Source organism: Anticarsia gemmatalis, chromosome 27 (assembly GCF_050436995.1).
Source record: "Anticarsia gemmatalis isolate Benzon Research Colony breed Stoneville strain chromosome 27, ilAntGemm2 primary, whole genome shotgun sequence".
NCBI classification, from domain to species: Eukaryota; Metazoa; Arthropoda; class Insecta; order Lepidoptera; family Erebidae; genus Anticarsia; species Anticarsia gemmatalis.
This window is the reverse complement of record NC_134771.1, coordinates 6,152,964-6,170,396: the sequence shown is the minus strand read 5'-3', so window position 1 is coordinate 6,170,396 and position 17,433 is coordinate 6,152,964. Positions and strand designations below refer to the sequence as shown.

At 38.3% G+C, this 17,433-nt stretch overlaps 1 protein-coding gene across 7 annotated transcripts in view; it reads right to left on the bottom strand.

Annotated features, from left to right (window-relative positions):
- The window catches only part of chb (CLIP-associating protein), a 56,340-nt gene that overhangs the window by 11,056 nt on the left and 27,851 nt on the right, over positions 1 to 17,433 (bottom strand). For 5 of the 7 annotated variants that reach the window (XM_076131896.1, XM_076131902.1, XM_076131898.1 and 2 more), the window contains 19 exons: positions 15,382 to 15,429; positions 14,647 to 14,754; positions 13,464 to 13,592; positions 12,777 to 12,794; positions 12,004 to 12,108; positions 11,352 to 11,475; positions 10,783 to 10,918; positions 10,174 to 10,278; positions 9,595 to 9,732; positions 8,962 to 9,146; positions 8,532 to 8,648; positions 7,105 to 7,223; positions 6,233 to 6,363; positions 5,707 to 5,794; positions 5,255 to 5,377; positions 4,603 to 4,711; positions 3,482 to 3,592; positions 1,445 to 1,524; positions 620 to 764 (listed from right to left, as the gene is read on the bottom strand). In XM_076131896.1, the coding sequence (XP_075988011.1) occupies positions 620 to 764; positions 1,445 to 1,524; positions 3,482 to 3,592; positions 4,603 to 4,711; positions 5,255 to 5,377; positions 5,707 to 5,794; positions 6,233 to 6,363; positions 7,105 to 7,223; positions 8,532 to 8,648; positions 8,962 to 9,146; positions 9,595 to 9,732; positions 10,174 to 10,278; positions 10,783 to 10,918; positions 11,352 to 11,475; positions 12,004 to 12,108; positions 12,777 to 12,794; positions 13,464 to 13,592; positions 14,647 to 14,754; positions 15,382 to 15,429 (2,119 nt within the window). The remainder of the gene's footprint in view (positions 1 to 619; positions 765 to 1,444; positions 1,525 to 3,481; positions 3,593 to 4,602; positions 4,712 to 5,254; positions 5,378 to 5,706; positions 5,795 to 6,232; positions 6,364 to 7,104; positions 7,224 to 8,531; positions 8,649 to 8,961; positions 9,147 to 9,594; positions 9,733 to 10,173; positions 10,279 to 10,782; positions 10,919 to 11,351; positions 11,476 to 12,003; positions 12,109 to 12,776; positions 12,795 to 13,463; positions 13,593 to 14,646; positions 14,755 to 15,381; positions 15,430 to 17,433) is intronic. The other 2 variants (XM_076131901.1, XM_076131903.1) reach the window with 2 other exon arrangements.

Sequence of the window (17,433 nt, the reverse complement as noted above, 5' to 3'; positions counted from 1 at the left end):
TCGGGAGGTCGTGGGTTTGATTCCCACAGGGAACAATTATTCGTACAAGTAATTGTTTCGGGTCTGGTTGTACTCTGTGTCCGTTGGTTGTATGTTTGTCAAAGTCCCCGCGACACACGAGAGCAATTCTTAGTGCGGGAGTTGTTTTTAAAAACAAAAATTTCCAACCCGGGAAGCCTCGTCCAGGATCAAAATCAAATCATTTATTCATTTAGGTCAAATATTGACACATTTGATAGTCGTTACAATTACTGAATCTACCACTAGCTCGGTAAGTGTACAGCCTTATGAGAAGAGCTAACAACAGATTCACGGACTCTCTTTTCAAATGCTAAAAGATTTTCAATGTGGTTGATACAATTATTGATTATGCGAGGAGCTGCCAACAATCAGCGATATAGCGCATCGCATACTGACCACGCTTAAAGGGAATTTAATTAACTCTGTCTGTCTGTTTGTTACTCAATCACACCTAAACAACTGAACCAATTTGCATGAAATTTGGTATGGAGATATTTTGTTACTCGAGAAAGGACATAGGCTACTTTTTCCCCGGAAATTTCAGGTGACGGTCGAAGTCGCGGGTAAAAGCTAGTTAACAATATATAGTAGTACTCACTTGAAGTACTCGACCGGCTTCCTACAGTCGCCGTACTTGAGTATCTCGTGGGTGGCGAGCAGCAGTCGCTCCCACTGCTCGGGCGGCGCTTGCGACACGTCCAGCTTGCAGAGCGCTTCTAGCACTTCTGGCTCGCGGAGACCAGCTGTTGGGACAGACAAACATACACAATTAACACTCACTCTATACTTAGTGAACTGCCTCACTAGGACGCCATGGCGGCTACGTATCCAAGCAGTTAGTATAACATTTGACTGCCTCCGTGGCGCAGTGGTTTAGGTCGCCACGCCGATACCACTGCAACAGGAGGTCGTGGGTTCGATTCCCACACGGAGCAATTATTTGTGCGATCCACAAATAATTGTTTCGGGTCTGGTTGTGCTTTGTGTCCGTTGTTTGTATGTTTGTAAAAGTCCCCGCGACACAAGAGCTATTCTTAGTGCGGGAGTTGTCTTTTAACAAAATAATAATAAAATAATAAAATGTCACGTTGCCACACGTCGCCACGTGAGTTAGGTGACATACATTTCAATATTAGTTACTTGGATACGTAGCCAGCGACGCCGCTATGGCGTCCTAGTGAGGTAGGGCTCTTAAAATAATTTCATTCAATTTACGGAATACATTTTGACAATAACACGTTTTTACTTAGTGTTACTATTCATTTTTAACCATAAATAAATATCATTGGACAACTCACACTCGGTCATTTGATTCCAAACTAAGCATAGCTTGTACTATGCTAACCAAATAACTGATAAACATACTTATATACTTCTAAATACATACTACTCACTAAAACGCACGTATTTATAAAGTACTTACACTTAGTAATAATATATCCATTCTCGTCAGTCTCGTAAGGCCTAATCTTGTCCCGTCCCATGTTGCTTGAGTTGTAATCTCTGCAAACAAACATAACATTTTAATAACATCACGCCTATTTTACAAAAGTGTATGAAATACACTCACGTTTAACGATACACCGTGTTAGTTTCATGTGATAAAAGACGAGCTTATTGCCATTTATCAGTACCTCGATTCTCTACCACTATCGACTACCGACAACCGGCTAGCTATCGACATTTGACATTTAGAATGTACAGTCAAAATGTTTCCTACGACACCCGTCAGAGGCGCTGATCAGATTTTCATACAAAATTTCTCGATGACAGTTCGGTTGTCGGTAGTCGATAGTAGTAGAGAATCGAGCTACAGACCAGACTACACACCTATAGCTTTTCGAAGTTACGAGTGTATCCATACCAATAATTATAAATTGAAAGTATCTCTGTCTGTCGGTTACTCAATCACACCTAAACTACTGAACCAATTTCCATGAAATTTGGTATGGAGATATTTTGATACCCGTGAAAGGACATAGGCTACTTTTTACTCCGAGAAAATGACGCATTCCCATGCAAAAATCCAGGTGGCGGACGAAGTAGCGGGTAAAAGCTGGTTAGAAATAATCATCACTTATTGAAACGGTGAAGCCCGAAAAGTTATTAGGTTGTTCGGAAATAAATTTAGGTTTCTTGTGGAAATAGAATAAGTTTCGAACTTCGAGGATAAATCCCAGGCCCTTCAAGTTGTCATAAATTGATAAAGGAGATCATCCATTTTGGGCCTTTTTTCAAAGTGCCGGCCAACAAAAAAAAGTGGCATGTATCGATAGAGCTAGCCATTTGAAGCAATAGTTAGTATGGCACGAAACCGGTAGGATCGCTTTGAACCGAGTTATACAGGTTTGAAGATTCATAATATTCAAACATTTATTCATTTCTGAAAGTGCTCTGAAACATAAAATAATGATTGATTTTGCTAGAATTAACTATCTAAAGCAAACGACCACTCTGAAGTTGATTTAAGGTCGTAAGCACACGTATCAACTCGGAAACGGGTCGTCACCGTATCAACTCGAGCTCATCAGTATTATTTGTATGTAATTCCCTACTGTAACACACTTATCGGAATCGTTATGTGATCGCCCCGGCTCACGTCCATGGGAGTGGTTCGTATGCGCATTATGCATACACCAGCACCCAGGGTGGAGTGCGGGGCTATGTGCAAATTCCGATAGAATTGTGGGCATACCTTCTAAACCGTGTGCCCGCCCTTCTATCGGAATTTGCACATAGTCCCGCACTCCACCCTGGGTGCTGGTGTATGCATAATGCGCATACGCACCACTCCCATCGTCGTGAGCCGGGGCGACCACATAACGATTCCGATAAGTGTGTTACAGTAGGGAATTACATACAAATAATACTGATGAGCTCGAGTTGATACAGTGACGACCCGTTTCCGAGTTGATACGTGTGCTTACGACCTTAAATCAACTTCAGGGTGGTCGTTTGCTTTATATAGTTAATTCTAGCAAAATCAATCATTATTTTATGTTTCACAGTACTTTCAGAAATGAATAAATGTTTGAATATTATGAATCTTCAAACCTGTATAACTCGGTTCAAAGCGATCCTACCGGTTTCGTGCCATACTAACTATTGCTTCAAATGGCTAGCTCTATCGATACATGCCACTTTTTTTTGTTGGCCGGCACTTTGAAAAAAGGCCCAAAAATGTATGGAGCGTGGATGATCTCCTTTATTGTCTCATTAACTGTCTTTCATTTCCACAAAAAACTCAATTCTGGCAGTAAATTCAATTTGACCTAAATGAATAAATGATTTGATTTGAGCAGTCTTTTAATTAACACATTGCTTATGGACAAAACTCGCCCAGTAGTGGGACAGAGGTCTATAAAAAAGCCTTAATGGAAAAGACCAAAACACTGTATTTATAACTAATCAGTGCTTACACGACATTTATAAGTAAGACAGATATTATAGATGTTCTTACCCATGTTGTTGCGAGAAGTCAAGCCTGTGATGCGCGGGGACGGGCGATGATTCCTTCGTGCTGTTCGCTTCCTCTGAGCTGTCTGCTGACGCCGCACGACCTAACACCTCGCTGTAACAACAAATCATATTATAGCGAACACATGTTGAAAAAAAGTCAAAATACCCTAAATATCTACATGTTGCGTTACGAATGTCCCTTGCGCGCTATGGTAGCGGCTACTGCGGTCAGTTTCAGTGAAACTGGCCATCTGTGCAGGACTTTGTTTATAGTGTCCAAGTGTGTGCACAATACACAGGTACACTCTCTATTCCTTCACTCTCATAGTCTGGTGGGACGGATAACCGACACGACCAGTGAGAGGTCAGGCGCAGGACCATAGGCGACACGTGCTCTCCGAGGGATGCAAATCGTTCCACGAGGCTCGGATGCATAATTATTGAGTAAAACTCAACATATAATAATAAAATTAATGTCTATAATATAATACGATACTAGAAACCTTTTAAATGTTACTCTAACAAGAGGTAGCGTGAGATTGGGCTTTAAGTAAGTTCATTATAGAAAAAGAGATAAAAACAATAAAATAAACTTAATCATCACCGTCCTTTTGGCTTCGTTGCAGTCGACCTGTCCATTTACTCTTCTATATCGCTATGTTACAGTTTCAGGTTAGCGAAATAAAACGCTTTTCTATATGCTTTTACACTTTTTTCAAGATTAAATTTCTTTTCTCCGTTTCTACTTCCTTTATGATGCGTCTTTTTAATAATCGGGGGCAGTATTAGTGCTTACATTAATAGAAATCTATACTAATATTATAAAACTGAATAGTTTGTTTGTTTGTTTGTTTGAGCGCGCTAATCTCAGAAACTGCGGGTCAGATTTGAAAAATTCTTTCAGTGTTAGATAGTCCATTTATCGAAGAAGATAAGATATAACATCACGCTACGACCATTAGGACCGGAGAAGCAACGGAAAATGTTTCAAAAACGGGGAAACCTATGACCCATTCTCTGTAACGTAAGCGAAGTTGCGCTAGTCAGTTAGTAACAGAATAATTAAAACTTTCTATTTAGATTTATAAAATAAATACTTAAGATAATGTAAATAATACTTACGCGTTATAATGTCCATTAGGTACGCCATTGTGTCCTTTGTTGGACAGCGTGACGTCAGACATCTGACTGATACCCGAGTCTTTGCTGGACATGTGGTTGCCGCAGTCCGCTGAAAGCAATATTGAAAGGTGTACAGAGGTTTACAAAGTAAATAAGTAACAAAAATCTTTTTTTATGGGAAGCCGACATCGTAAAGGGCATCCCTTGGCGCAATTTTATGTTTCGAACTTTTATTATTTAGGCCATGTGATGATTATCAGACAGTTAATCAGTCGGTCAGTCAGTCAGTCGTTCGGTCGGTGGGTCAGTCAGTCAGTCAGTCAGTCGGTCGGTCAGTCAGTCAGCCAGCCAGTAAACCTTTCAGTCGGTCGGTCAGTCAGCCAGTAAACCAGTCAGTCAGTCGGGCGGTCGGTGGGTCAGTCGGTCAGTCAGTCAGTCGATCAGTCGGCCTGCAAACTAGTCAGACAGTCCGGCGGTCGGTCGGTTAGTCAATCAGTCAGTGAGTCTGTCAATCGGTCGGTTAGTCAGCCAGTCAAAGGGCTGTCAGTCGGTCAATAAGTTAGTGAGTCTGTCAATCGGTCAGTCAGTCAGTCAGTCAGTCAGTCAGTCAGTCAGTCAGTCCGTCAATGATGTAAGATATGAGTTAGTTTACCATTAGAGTGCTGCGCGGTGTAGGTGTGTATCTCGGAGGTGGTCTTGCGGATGCGCGAGTACACGTCGTCGGCGCCCGAGTTGGACGCGCCGCTCACCGTGCGCAGCGGACTGTCGCTGCCCGCTGACATACAAACATACAAACATATAATCTATACTAATATAATAAAGCTGAAGAGTTTGTTTGTTTGTTTATTTGTTTGTTTGTTTGAACGCGCTAATCTCAGGAACTACTGGTCCGATTTGAAAAATTCTTTCAGTGTTTCATAGCCCATTTATCGAGAAAGGCTATAGGCTATATATCATCAAGCTACAATCAAAAGGAGCAGAGTACGAGTAAAAAGTGTTACAAAAACGGGGAAAATTTTCACCCTTTCTCTCTTAAGTGACGCAAGCGAAGTTGCGCGGGTCAGCTAGTATTATATAATACATAATAATAGATGTAATACTGACTGCTGGACGTTCTCCTGACATGCTGCTGTACGACACCGTTGACGAGCGCCTGCGTCTCCGCCGGCAGCTCGCTCATTAGTGCCGTGAACTGAAACAAACATATTATATTATTACTAATATGATTCGTGATGAGTGTGCCGTTATGTTACGTCGAAAAGGCTAAGGTAATATGGAAAATGAATGTCAGAATAGTCGATTATATTCATGAGTAAGGTCTTTCACACTTATATCAAAAACAAGAAAGTTATTTTTTTGCGGCAAAATTGTTGAAGTGATACTGATGGAACCAAAATGGCTTCAAGTAAATGGAGAATTTTTGCCGTACTTCAAAATAAATTGCTCAAAAATGTACCGACAGATGAAGACTATTAATTTTAACGCTTTCAATTGATTTTACTCACGAATTAGTGATTTTTGTCTGAAGATATATCTTTTGACAGACATTTAAGTTGTCGAAATATGGAATGAAAATAAGTACGCAATTAGAAACCGGTCAGAGTAGTTGTATACAGTTGTATATACTAACAGGCACGGGGTTGCAGTCGTACAGCGCGGCCAGAGCGCGCCTAGCGGCCAGGCGCACGTCGTGCGCGCGCGGGTCGCCCGCCTGCGCCGACACCTTCACCAGCGCTCGACCTGCCACGCCCGTCGCACCGCCTGCAGGAAATATACAAGTTTAAACATAACTTTTTTCTTTATAAACAAGATACACGTTTTTGCTGTAAACAAAATCTAACCGAGAACGCGGAGCAAGAGATATTTTTTACTCTTTATTGATTTGTAAAGGGTTTTTGTACATAAGTACATACCAACCCCATTGTACCTTATACACATAACAACACAATAATAACATAATACATAAAAGTAACAAAACATAATGCAATTAACAAAATAAATATAGAAAGGGTACTTTACCACCTATCAAAGCAGGGAACAAGAGATAAAGACAGTCTGACATTTTGATCAATGTATCCTTAAAAAAAATATCATTAGGGCGAAGCCTAAGGGCTCGTTCCCACTTTGTCGTGACGACAGATATTCGTGTAGTTTTAAGTGTCGTGGCTTATGTGTTTAAATGGAGGTGATCACATATAGAACGACACGATTTTGACCGTTACGCCAGGAAATAGTTTAGTATGAGCCTTTAACGTTAACCAACTTTACAGATAACCAATTTTTATTTCATATTTATTCATAGAAACTCATAAAAAATCATATATTTCATACTTAATTCAACGTCTCCAACAATTATTCCAAAATTTATTTCAACGTTGTGTTAAAAAAGTATGACACCAATCTATCTTTCATACACCTAATTTAAAAACTTCAAAATTGTACTTCAAAATCTACTTCACAATACAAAACTGAAATCTTTATAAAATATAGTTAGTTACATACCATGTAACGCGACAGCCAGACTGTTAGGTGTGCAGTAGTCGTGAGCGAGGTCCGCTAAGAACCTCAGCGCCGCCGCTTTGGTCTTAGGTGTGGGAGCCGTGGCGCCGTCTGCTAGGAACCTGGTGAAATAATATATTTATTATAGAAAGAAGCAAAGATAGCCGAGTGGTATAAGTTGGTACCTCCCACTCAAGTGGTTGCAGGTTCGAACCCGAGACAACACACCAATAACTTTTCGAACTTATGCTCTAACGGTGAAAGAAAACATAGTGATGAAACCTTGCATACTTAAAATTTGTTTAATATATTTATTGAGGGCATGCAAAGTCCCCAACCCGCACTTGACCAGCGTGGTGGACTCAAGGCCTAACCCCTCCCTCATTACGGGTGGAGACCCTTGCCCGGCAGTGAGATAATGGGTGAAAGGACCATGCAAAAAAATGTATGGGCAGTGTCCCATCCCATCAACAGACATGGGACAAGTTTCAATTTCATTATTACGTCCCATGAAAAATCAGTACCAATTTTTAGTTCGGAATTCGACGGGGTTTTTTTTTAAAAAGACTTTTGACAAAAATAAAGTATTTTTATTTTAAAATAAAAAATTACATTTTAGACGATAATTACAAAAAGCAATTGTTCAACTAGACATTTTAAGTATTAATAACACAAAAACAATTGTGCAAGTAGATACTTAATAACAACAGAACTATTATCCAGACAAAAATAACGTTATATTATTCATCTATTATAATAGTCGATAACATTGCCGCTGAAAGATTAAAGTCGATATGTCGACCTTTGCCCATATACCATATAATTGATATTATATGGGCACAACTTCCAACCGTACGCGCCCCTGTTAGGCATGTGCAATACCACTGTTCAATAGCACGTCTGCCAGTTTCACTTCGGTTTATTGATATGTAGCAATAATAAACGCGCGATCTAACGTGTCGAGATTGTATTCGTCTTCTAATTAACCAGACATTATATTATACCTTGGCAAATCAGTTAGCTGGTTTTCTCGAAATAATTCAATATAATAAATTCCATTCCGAATATGTTCCGCACAGTAGGATGGTAAAGTACGTCTTACGGCTGTTCTCTCTCGAGTTTTTTTTAGTTAAATAGTACATTTTTAATTCAGTTCTTAATACTTAATAAAACTGTATAAGTATAACATATTTTTTTTTATTGCACGAAAACCCCATATCCTACAGTGATGTCGCCATAGTAAAAAATAATCAAAATGTCAAGATGTATTTAATGAGATATGTTTGGCATCTGTTGATGATATAGGACGATTTTTTGCATAGTCCTTTATTATAGTAAAAGGCAGAAGAATTATAGTAAAAGAAAAAAAAATACGTTAAGAAACTCAATATAACGGCTGAAAACAAATAATGTCAATGGTTATCGTTTACCTGAATATATTATGTAGTTGCAGTTCAGCGGGGAAGCATTCATGTATCACGTCTAAAGTTTTCATTATCTTGCTCTGCACTGAGCCGAGGATGTCCGTGCCCAGTTTCATTAGTAGCCTGCAAATAAATAACAATTAAAACATACATAAAGAAAGACATTTTCAAACGGGTGACCAAAAAATGTTATATCAAGAAATGTTCAATCACTGTCCGAAGTTAGGACATTGAGGTTATAGACCAAGGTTGTAGCGCGTTAATGGTCTCCTCACAATTATTAACGCGGAAACGGCTAGAGCCGGTTAAAAAGCCTTTATGTCCGCGAAATAAAGGTGTTATTACTACCATTTGCATCGGCTTGGATCGGACGACGCAGCTGATTTGTCTGTTACTGATCTACCCTACCAAATGTCCTATTTGGACACTAGTGTACCTGAACATGAGCTGGTAGAGCCAGTCCTTGAGCTGCTGCCAGTGCACCAGCAGCAGCTCGCAGACGGCGTCCAGCAGCAGCGAGAACACCTTGGTGTGAGCGTCCACGAACATCTTGTTGAGCAGTTCCGTCAGTCGCCGCAGTTGCTCGTCTGTTAGTAGACGACCGCTGTTCAAGTAGTTTGCCTGGAAAAGAATACGTAATTAGATCTATACTATTAGTAGCTAGCTCACTCGAACTTCAAACCGCCTAAAGCCGCGTATTCACTTCCCGCTCCATGAGGGCGAACGGCAAACATTTGCCCTTTTTACACACACATTCTATCGCGCGTTCTAAGTGCTTGATCACGTAGGACCGCGCGGGCGCGGTGGCGGTCGCGAGCGCGGGGACGTGGCGGTTTGTGTTCACGTTGGCCGCCAGGCGTTTGTATATTACCGCGCGCCGCATGCTAGTTTTGCCAGATGATTTGGCAAGGGATACAAGGAGACAAGAGATGGTTTTAGTCTGATTTATTGTGAGTATAATAAGTGCTTATATACTAACAAATACGTGAGAATGTTGCTGTGTGAATGCTTGTGCCCTATCTGTATACCTACGTGCTAATATGTACGACATAGTCGCTACAGTACTCACCAAGTGTGTAAGTCCGTCTTTCCGTTCAGTCCAGTGCGTGCAGGCACACAGCGCGATGATGTCGTCCGGGGGAGGGGGCGGCGGGGGGGAGCCGCACTCCCAGCCCAGCCGGGACGCCGAGCCCGACCACGATACACTCTGAGAAAAATAAATAATGTTAAATATGGCTTAAATAAAAAATACGTGAACAAAATATGTTCCCATGGGTACATGGATGAACAGGTTTATATGAATTTGGTAAGGGTGATAGATTTTATTCCGAAAAAGCACGTAGGGTAAGCTTCTATTAAATATTTACACGGCAGTAAAAACAATATATGTTTATGTGTATCAAAAATATATTCTACAGACTGTATATTTTGCTTGTTCCATTGAATTTTTCTCAGAAACAAGTGAACATAATTATAATATGAAATGAAAAAAAAAAATTGTCAACTCTTTAGGTAGCCTCCAAAAAAAAACTGGCAAGAAACTATTATGCGTTTATTCTAGACTACTAATAGTCTCTACATTAATCGAGAACAGTTTATATTTTTATCACAATTTCATGTTATATAGATAAGTTTATTGTTAACTTACATCGTGTCGCCTGTAAGAGTCCAGGCTACGCTCGGAACAGACGCTGGACGCCTCGGAGTCATCATCACGACGTCGGTCCTCACACGTCGAACTGTCTTCCGGACTCTGAACAACAAATACAAGTAATATATTACTTATCATAGCTTTTAAACAATTACTTTGTGTATTAATATCTAATGATATAAGGGTTATTTACGGTACTAGTGGGAGTCCACAATAAAAAATTGGGTAGAAAGTGGAAAGCAAAAGTTATTAAACACAAAATTATTATTGATTTATTTTGCTAAAAACAAAAGCATACATAGACAAGCGTTACCGGTTTACGATTATAAGTTCGTGAAATAGTTTTAAAAATACGTGTGATGTCAACAATTACGCAGTTTTATGAAGTGCGGAAGGCATCCCCAAAAATACTTTTAACTCTTTTTTTTTTGTGCTGGGCAAGTGTCTTCTGTCAAACGAGTAATAGGTTAGACTTTAAATAATCAAAAAATACACACCATTAAAGTTATCGTTTCTTTCTCATGCAAGTCGTTTAGTCATTAACGCAGCTGCGTGTCAAAGCAATAATTAAAATTCTATATAATAAAAAGTTATAATTTAACTGACCCGGAGTACTCCCTCAGCGTCCCTGGTCTGCTGCAGCAGGCGGAGCGTGGCGGACGGGGTGCGGGACGGCGCCGTGCGCTCCACGGACTCGCGCCGGCGGATCGCTGACCCCACCACGCTGCTGGACCGACCCGACCTGCGGGGGAATAAAGAGTAGTAGTAGTATATACTCTTGTGGCAAAAAATGTGTTGTTATGTTATGTTCTAGGACCTTTCAAAACATACAAAAAAAAAAATCAGTATAGACAAAAATTACGCGCAGTCAAATTAGTTTTTCGCTAGCCCTCTTTACCTCCTATTTTAAGGTCAATGTGTTGCGCGTTGCCTATCGGGCGGCTTGAACAACTTTGATACTAGGTTTACCACTAACCATACGATAAGAAGAAGAAGATTGCGAGTTCCCTAAAGAAATAAGCAAACGATGAACGTTGTTGTTAGTTTATACGCGTTCTATTATACTTTTTATATAATTATACTTTCTTAAGAATTTAAAAAATAATAAAGTTCATATCAACAGGTATACTTAATGTACAATTTAATAAAATTTCTTAGTATTAATAAGTAATTACCTGGTAGGACTAGTTTCCCTGGAGCCGGCTAAAGATCTAGGTATGCCTGAAGGTCGTCTCCTCGCGCTGGCTAGTGACATAGGACCTGAACTGCGGGATGACGGTGATGATGATCGGGAAGTGGCTGTAACAAACAAATTATTAACATATTATAATTGTATATAAAGCAAATATATCCTTATAATATAGGATACATTGATATTTTTATGTGTATCGTGTAATACAGTTACTACACACAAACATAATATCCCACATGGGTAGGCAGAGACCAAAGAACGCCACTTGGTACGATCGTTACTAACTTCCCTTGCCTTACTATTCGCCGCTTATAAGGTTTGGGCTCACATAGCTATTAAGAACATTTTTAGTAAAACTACTAATGCAAAAATCTATTCCTCACTCCTCAAGACTTAACCAGTAATCTAATAAGTTTTAATCCTGCTTATAACCACGGATTTTACACTTCAGAGCAGATCAAAGATTCCCAAGATAAGACACAAATTTACTAAAAAAAACTTTCATGAAACTTAAATCAAACTTAGACCAAATTCTTTTGCCTAAAATCGAATATAAACACGAAATTACTGATCAAATTTTCATATAGCCTAGATCAATTCTTGTTTAAAATCTAATATTATTGACAGATACTTACGTTGTGACTGAGAGACTCCCGGCCTGGAGCGAGATCTGCCGACAGCTCGCTCAGGACTCGGCGGCACTCCACTCCCGGCGCTTGATGGCGATCGCTTCGCGCGAGCTGTACATTATAACTTTAATTAATATCTATTTGAACTATCGGAAATATATCTGAGACTGATTCTTTGTGACACAAAGGGTCGAATGGTCGAAGTGTCAGGCAAGCATTAACTGGCACCCCCACTACTAAGATAAGCTAAAATCAGAAATATAACCCTGCAAATTATGTATTGATAAATCTTTTTTTGGATTCTTTGGTATTGTTTTAGTATTTAAATAGACGTTAACTTAATTATAAAATCCTACGGATAATACTCACAATACGTTTCTTTTTATTAAAACGACCATCAAATGTTTAATGTAATCTTAAAATCATTTTTAATAAAATTTTTAGGTATAAATAAAAAAGAAGAAAAGAGATTGATTAGTACATTACTTGAAAACAATATTAGTAATGCAATTCTAAATACTCTTTAATAAATTACTAGAAAGACTTTGTATCGTAATCAAATCCACAAACAGTCAAAGCTGATTTAAGAATAAAAATAGTTCAGCCGAAACGTCAAGAAAAAATCAAAGAAGTTATTAAATTCAATGACGTTAATGAAATATTATAAATGTGCGTCAAAGAGTTTTAAAGTTACTCGTTTTAATTTTAATGATAAATTAATATTATAGTCTAACTAATATGAGTGTTTGTTTAAAAAGTTTCTATAAAATATAATTTACCTGGTTGTGAAACATCCCCTTCTTCCGCAATGCAAGAAGAAATATATACATACATAATTATAATACATACATACAACAAAATAGTAATATACACAAATAAATTGTCAAAAAGTCTTATCACGATTATTTTGCAACTTAAATATTTTATATAATGTACATATACGCACATTGTTTTAACAAGAAGAATACTTATAATTTTATAATCTCTGATGTCCGTCAATATTATCGTGGACTAGAGTCATAACACGGATTTCTATAAAATGTAACTAAACTGACTATAAAGCTCATTCTCTATTTCATTAGTAAAATGATCTTCTATTTAACAGCATTTAGTTTTTTGTACCAATAATAGGGAGTGATAAACAAGTTATTCGTCAATTCTGATAAGTTGTATTCAGAGTTACAACACTATTGTATTATTAGTGTCATATACAGAATGAGAAAGCCGTCTTTACACACACACTGTATCGCACGTTCTTAGGAGCGTACAGTATTACGCGCGGGAAAGCAGCGCGCTCTTCGATAGCGATTTTCTTCGCGGACGCGGACAGATGAGCGCTTTCCTTTCTCCTTTGCGTGCGCTTTTCTCCTTTCTCCGCGCGATAGAGTGTGTGTGTAAAGTGGGCTATTATCCATATTTTAACCATTTAAATATGATAATAAGTATAAATATGAGTGTATACTTACGTAAGCTAGCAGTGGGAGGTATCTTGGCGCGGCTCATGTGCGAGTACAGGGCGCGAGCTCGCGCGCGCTGCGCCGCGTTGGCGTCCAGCGCGGACACCGAGCGCGCCGTCACGTTGGACGGAGACCGCTCTGTATATAGTGTACTGTGTTATATATACCATATATGTACATAGTACCACACCTGTTATATTCGAAGGTGTATGCAAACCCGCGTTTCGTAATTAAACGACCTATTGCCATATGACAGGCATGATAAAAAACGCCGGACTACTATTGAGAATAATCTATACTAATTATAAAGCTGAAGAGTTTGTTTGTTTGTTTATTTGAACGCGCTAATCTCAGGAACTACTGGTGCGAATTAAAAAAGACTTTTAGTGTTGTTTAGCCTATGTATTGAGGAAGGGTATAGGCTATATATCATCACGCTACGACCAATAGGAGCAGAGTACCAGTATAAAATCACGCCTGTTATACCCCAAGTTGTGGGCGTGGGTAATAAGAAATAATATGAGGTGTATAAAATATAGCCGCGTTTCATCGTTAACAATGTTTGTCCCATGTAATAGGGGGAGCCTATTGGTATATAACAGGCACGATAGCAAACTCCGGACTACTATTGAGAATAATCTAATATAAATTTAAAAAAGACCAATAGTATATTGTCTGACCAGGGAATTGAACCCGAGTTCTGCAGTCGGATTCACTACGGACTGCGCCACAGTGGTAGTCAAACTGTGCTGTGATCTTATACTAGCAATGGCTCATGAGCCAATAGAGTTCTGTGTTACTATTTGATAAGTTTCTCCAAACCAACTCACGGCTACGGCGTTATTTTTCACTAAAAGTAACTGGGGAAGTGTTTATTTATTTTAAACTTTATATACAGAGCTGTATAAAGGCAGCCTTAATGCCAGGGGCATTTTCTGCCAGTCTACTTTGAGGTGATTTGTCGTGTTGCATCTGTATGCGCAATTCATAGGTGGACGTATAAGTAAGTGGTATTTTATAACAAAATTATATTTAGTTTTCGCTCGAAACTCTACCACTAAATGGCTATCTACGTAAGAAAACGCCCCTAGTGTATTAAACTATTTTCTTTTTTTACTTTCAAACGCCAAACACTCGCTAGTCTACAGGACTATCTGTATGAAACAGCACGGGTGTCGAACCCGCTACACACCTCTCATAGCCACAGGTATGTGCGATATCGGCGGTCGTTCCTGCGACGCGCGGCGACGTCGTAGCGAGCTCGTACGGCTCACGCCAGACACTAGGTTCTCGGTTGAAGCTTTATAGTTACCCATGTCCAAGGTAGCGTGGAAAATATCGTATTTTTTAGATATACTTACATATTTAACTATTAATTTCTATGTAAATAAATGCAATAAAAGCTAAATTGAAATATAATGCCACAGACTGACAGACACGTCAAACTTATAACACCCCACTTTGTGCGTCGGGGGTCGAGAATAGTTTTTGTTGGATATTTGGGAATCGAACCCAAGATTTTGCCATCAGCTGTTGCATTCACTGTTGCTAAAAAATGAATCAATATGGCTATATAGTTCATCCAAAGAAAAAAGTCGTTTTGTTTACTCCGGGAATCGAACCCTAGACTTCATTATTAAAGATTTCACACTGCCTTTTGCTTTATAGATCAGCTATCAGAATTCAAATATGTACCAATTTTTTTTTTATTATTGGTAAGAGAAACAATATTTGTACCTATTAATAAAATCATTAATTTTATGTGCAAAATATTATTATGTAATTTCAAAAACATTATCCCTCACTTTCCCTTTCACTTGCTTTTTCAAACGAGACCAAAAATCTTTTCTAAGCTGCACTTATTCATGACAGTAAGATTTCTTTGCACAAATATTTGCTTTAACAAACATACAAATGAGGTTTTTACCTGACACACTGGCCGAGGGACTCCTAGGACTAGTTATAGCTCTCCTTTCTGTAACAAATATTTGTATTTATCATACTTGTTTATCTTCAGTTCAGCTGAAATAGAATATAGGGGCTGTGTTGAGGTTTTGTGTTGCAAGACTGTAAGTACCCTTTTTTAACCCACTACTGTCCCACTACAGAGCAAAGGTCTACTCCCAAACGAGGGGGAGGGGTTACGTTAGTCCACCACGCTGGCCAAGTGCGGGGGACTTTGCATGCCCTCAATAAATGTATTAAACAAATTTTTAGACATGCAAGGTTTCATCACGATGTTTTCCTTCACCGTTGTAACAAGTGATAATGATTTCTAATACACATGTCTAGGGTATCCTATATACATGTCAAATTATTTTCTATGGCCTTATTCTATTACTATATTTATGCACAGTAATACTTTTATTAAAAACCTATTACTGTCCCACTGCTCGGCAAGGGTATCCTATCAAAAACGAGGGAAGGGTTATGCCTTGAGTCTACCACGCTAGCCAATTGCGTGTGGTGATTTTGCATGCCATGTTATGTGTTAAAGTACTTTCAGGCATGCAAGGTTTCATCACGATGTGGGAACATTGTAAATAGTACCTTATCATACTCATATTTGTATTTTCAGCGTCAATTTACAATTTTGGCTTAAAGAAACACCTGGCCAGGCCTAGCTTGGCATTAATTAACTTATAAGTGAACTTTTTATCGAAGATATGATATGTTACTTGTAATTTATTCCTTTTTTGTTTGAAAAACACCTTACATTATATAAAGTATTGCTTCAAATATTTTGTTAAGTACAACTCTATCGAGAACATGCCTATATTTAACTGTAGATAATATTGGAAATAACAGTTCGGTCGTATACTGGTAAAAATATTTCTGTTACATATAGCATAAAATGATTTTGTATGCTGTAGTTTTGAGGTAACCTTAATACCCTTATGAAGTAAGAGGTTACCCTTCCTATATTTTTCCTATACATAAATAAAAAATAGTGTGCCTAAGTGTACATAATGCATAAGCGCTTGCGTGCATATACTATTAGGTATATAATTATATCAAATTGTCGCATTTCCCTAACTTCAGTGTAGTATGAGTTTCAGACATGGTCATGAAATTTCGCATGAATTTTCAATGATAACAGCAACAAATATTTGTACAATATATTTAATATATCTCAATTTAATTGTCTTAAACATACTATAATTAAAACATACTTATTAATAATACATACAGGTTATAAACCACGACTTTTACAAACAAAAGCTTTGGCAAATATTCGAGTTACAACATTAAAAAATATACTACTACTTTCAAAGTCGGTTAAAAATTGTTATTTTCAAAAAAACTTTTTTTATTTAAGCATCGTATAGGTGCAGTTGTTAAAGTGGTTTCTAAACCACAATTTGTTATATAAAGCAGGTGTCGTGAATTCGATTCCCATAAGAACAAATAATAATTGAGCTATTAAGTTAAATCTAGTTAGATATTAATAAAAAAATAATAAGAACAAATATTTGTGTAATGTGTCAGGTCTTGTTGTACTTTGTGTCCGTTGTTTGTATGTTTGTAAAATCGCACAAAAGAAAAAAAACACAAAAGTTTCAAGTTACAAAATCGCAATATTTTTAGGCTGGGAATCAAACCCGCGACGCTTGCACAACACTGTCTAACTTATAAACATTGTATAAGCAATGATTAGTTATATATTTATTTTTTACTTAGAGTTTTGTCATTTTCACTCATATACAGATTTAAAATTTTCAATTGACAAATCACTATATAACTAATCGGAGCTTATACCACATTTATTCTACTCAGGCCACAAATAATTGTTCCGTGTGGGAATCGAACACACGACCTAAACCACTGCGCTACGGAGGCAGGCGAATTCCCAGTTCTCACCACAGGGTGACACTTTAGAGGGGAAATCTGGGAATATACCGTTTAAAGCACACAGCTATATACAGGGTCACATGCGGACGGAGCAGCAAGCAATAAGCTAGTTTATTATATAAAATAC